At 55.4% G+C, this 2607-nt stretch overlaps 1 protein-coding gene across 1 annotated transcript in view; it reads right to left on the bottom strand.

Annotated features, from left to right (window-relative positions):
• Positions 1 to 9: 9 nt before the first annotated feature.
• Positions 10 to 2607, bottom strand: part of ALK (ALK receptor tyrosine kinase) — a 216418-nt gene continuing 213820 nt past the window's right edge. The window contains 2 exon segments of the mRNA XM_027765802.1: positions 10 to 1926; positions 1928 to 2130. Coding sequence (XP_027621603.1) covers positions 1446 to 1926; positions 1928 to 2130 — 684 coding nt within the window. The 3' untranslated portion in view covers positions 10 to 1445.

The following is a 2607-nucleotide window of genomic DNA, read 5'->3' as shown; positions in this document are numbered from 1 at the left end:
TTCCTGCCATGTCAGTGTCAACCTCAACTCAAGTGCTCCTCGATTCCTCTCCTCATGGCCACCCAGAGGAAGCATTCTTTAAAGTTTTAGAAACATTTTGTAAGAATGTACACTCACCAGAGAGAGATGGGAGGTGGGGAGAAGAAATTACCATATGGGGGACGGCTATGCAGCAACCCCTGCTCTGTCCAGCTCTTTTTGGGATTTTGGGCCAACACACACATATATGCCTGGCACAATTTCTCAAGCTGCTGGGTCTGGGACTTGAACCGTGCAGTGGCTATGTGAGCTCCAGCTGCCTTATCCACCGTGCCACTGGCTGACCCAGAAACATTCTTTGTTTACAATCTCATTTGACAGCTCTACACATGATGCTACTTAGGCGTCAGCACAGTCGTGTTCTCGACATGCTCGTGTCATGAGATTGAGAGAGGAAAAGCTCAGGTGATCAGTGGAAGGCAGGTACTGCTACCCCTCTCCTTAGGACACCTGAGGGCCCATGGCTCCGCGTCCGGCCACCGCTGACCCTGTGAGAACGTCCGTGGGTACAGGCGTCATGATTTAGGGTGATAGGAGGTCTTGGCCTAAGACAACCAACCCGCGCGCCCACAAGTGGGTATGTTCCTATGCTTTGATGTATCTCTGCTGCCTAGACTGTTTTGAAATGACCAGAGTTTAATTAGTGGAAAGTTTTAAAATGTGTCATTTAATTTAAACCTTTAGTTTTAAATCCAGTAGGAAACCTCACACTCAGTTTTCCACTTGTAGCAGGAAGATTTTCTTAAGGCATGAGGTATATTAATAGGATGTGGAGCTCTCTGGATCTGCTCTGGTGTTTCCTCAAACTCAAAGCACTCGAAATGTGTGTTTTTCGGGTAGATGAGCATATACCTACTTTCCGGTATGACGGCAACTATTCACAATGTTGTACAATCGGCGGGGAACGAGCACAAGCGCAAGCCTCTAATCGGCACCTACAGCGGCGTGTCAGTGGCTGTGAGTTTTCTTTTCCAAGTGAAGGATGTGTTTCCCCATGCCGAGTCCTGACAAACTCCTTTATTTCTGCTCCCTCTCCCCTCAAACGGGCCGTGTCCACACCGACAGGGAAAGGAGACTATGACGGCAACTACGAGACACTAAGCAGCCGGCTACGCTGGGGGGCGCACAGAGTGGAAGCGGAAGGAGGTACACAACATCCATGCACAGAACCCTTGGCAGCCACGTCGGGGCCTTGTATTTGTCACTCGTTGGATGATACTTTCTTCTTCGGAAAGAAAAAGATGAACCCATGCTCGAAACCTTTCTAAAGCGTTTGGAAAACACAGCTTTCATGTGGCACTTCAAAACAAGTTGGCACGACATGGAACGTGACGGTCGGTCTCGGGGTGCGGCCTCCTCTGGCTCCTGCGGGCTCGGGGCTCCCAGGGAGGAGAGCGGGTGTGGGCTCAGGGCCCAGCATGGCCGACGCTGCTCTTGGTTTTTAGAATGGAGTCCTCGTGGAGCCCAGTCCCCGGGGCCGCGGTGGCCTCCAGCGGTAAGCCCTGCTGCTGGTAGCCGTAGTTGACAGTGCCACAAGGGAAGTGACGCAGCCTGAACAGGGGCACCTCCTTCACGGAGGCAGTCAGCGAGGAGGGCTCCAGGAGCAGGGAGGCCCCGGGCAGCCTCCCCGGCGCCGCGGCCGCGCTGGGCGGGACGGGGCAGCCTCCGCGGTCGCGGTGCTCCTTCCTCGCGGGAGGACGGTCCTTGCTGGCGGGCTTCTCTGTGAACCACGAGCCGTACGTCGGGTTCCACAAGCTGGTCGGCTTGTTCCTGGAGCCCTGGACCTTGTGCAGCTCCGACGGCGGGTTGGACTGCGAGAACGCCATGTTAACGTGTCCCCCCTCGGCGGGCAGGCCCGGCGGGGCTCGGGCGGAGAACACCGCCGCTTGGCTTCTTCGCGGCTTTGCCCGAGCACGGGGCCGGCAGCGGAGGGGGCGCCGCCTTGCGCTCCTCCTCCCGCTTGGCCTGCTGCGGAGAGACCAGGAGAGGAGGGATGCCCTCCGGGTCCTTGGGCCGCATGGGCACCTTCTCTTCCTCTTCTATCAGTGGACCGTATTCTACCGGCAGAGCCGTGTTGATCACATCCGGGTCCTGTGGGCAGGAGAAAAGGAGAGATCAAAGCCGCTGACTCAGCAGAGGGCGGCCGGGAAGGCAGCTCAGCGATGACGATGCCGGCGTCGAAGCCGAGGTTACCGAGGAGGAAGCGCGCGGGGTAAGGAGACGCGCCCCTTACAGGCACTGCGGGTGCAGGTGGGAGCCGTCCTCACCCTTAAAGGCTTTGCAGGGGAGCACGTTTGGCCATGTTTTACAGATCAGTGGATTTAAATAAACATTGTAAGTCAGAATTTTTAAGCACTCTCAATCTGCATCTAATAAAATCCTTCCAATTAAAAAAAAAGTACGTGTGTTTGACTTCAAGGTGCTGGGGTAGGGGGAGCAGGAGAGACCTCGCAGCTCACAGGTTTGTTTTGTTTGGTTGGTTTTTGTTTTTTAGAGGTTTTTGCTATAGGGCGCGTGCGCTCGCCAGACAGACAGAGAGAGAGAGAGAGAGAGAGAGAGAGAGAGAGA

The sequence above is a fragment of the Tupaia chinensis genome, unplaced genomic scaffold, assembly GCF_000334495.1.
Source record: "Tupaia chinensis unplaced genomic scaffold, TupChi_1.0 Scaffold139757_1, whole genome shotgun sequence".
Taxonomy (NCBI): domain Eukaryota; kingdom Metazoa; phylum Chordata; class Mammalia; order Scandentia; family Tupaiidae; genus Tupaia; species Tupaia belangeri.
Note: the sequence above shows the minus strand (reverse complement) of the source record. Positions and strands in the feature narration are given on the sequence as shown.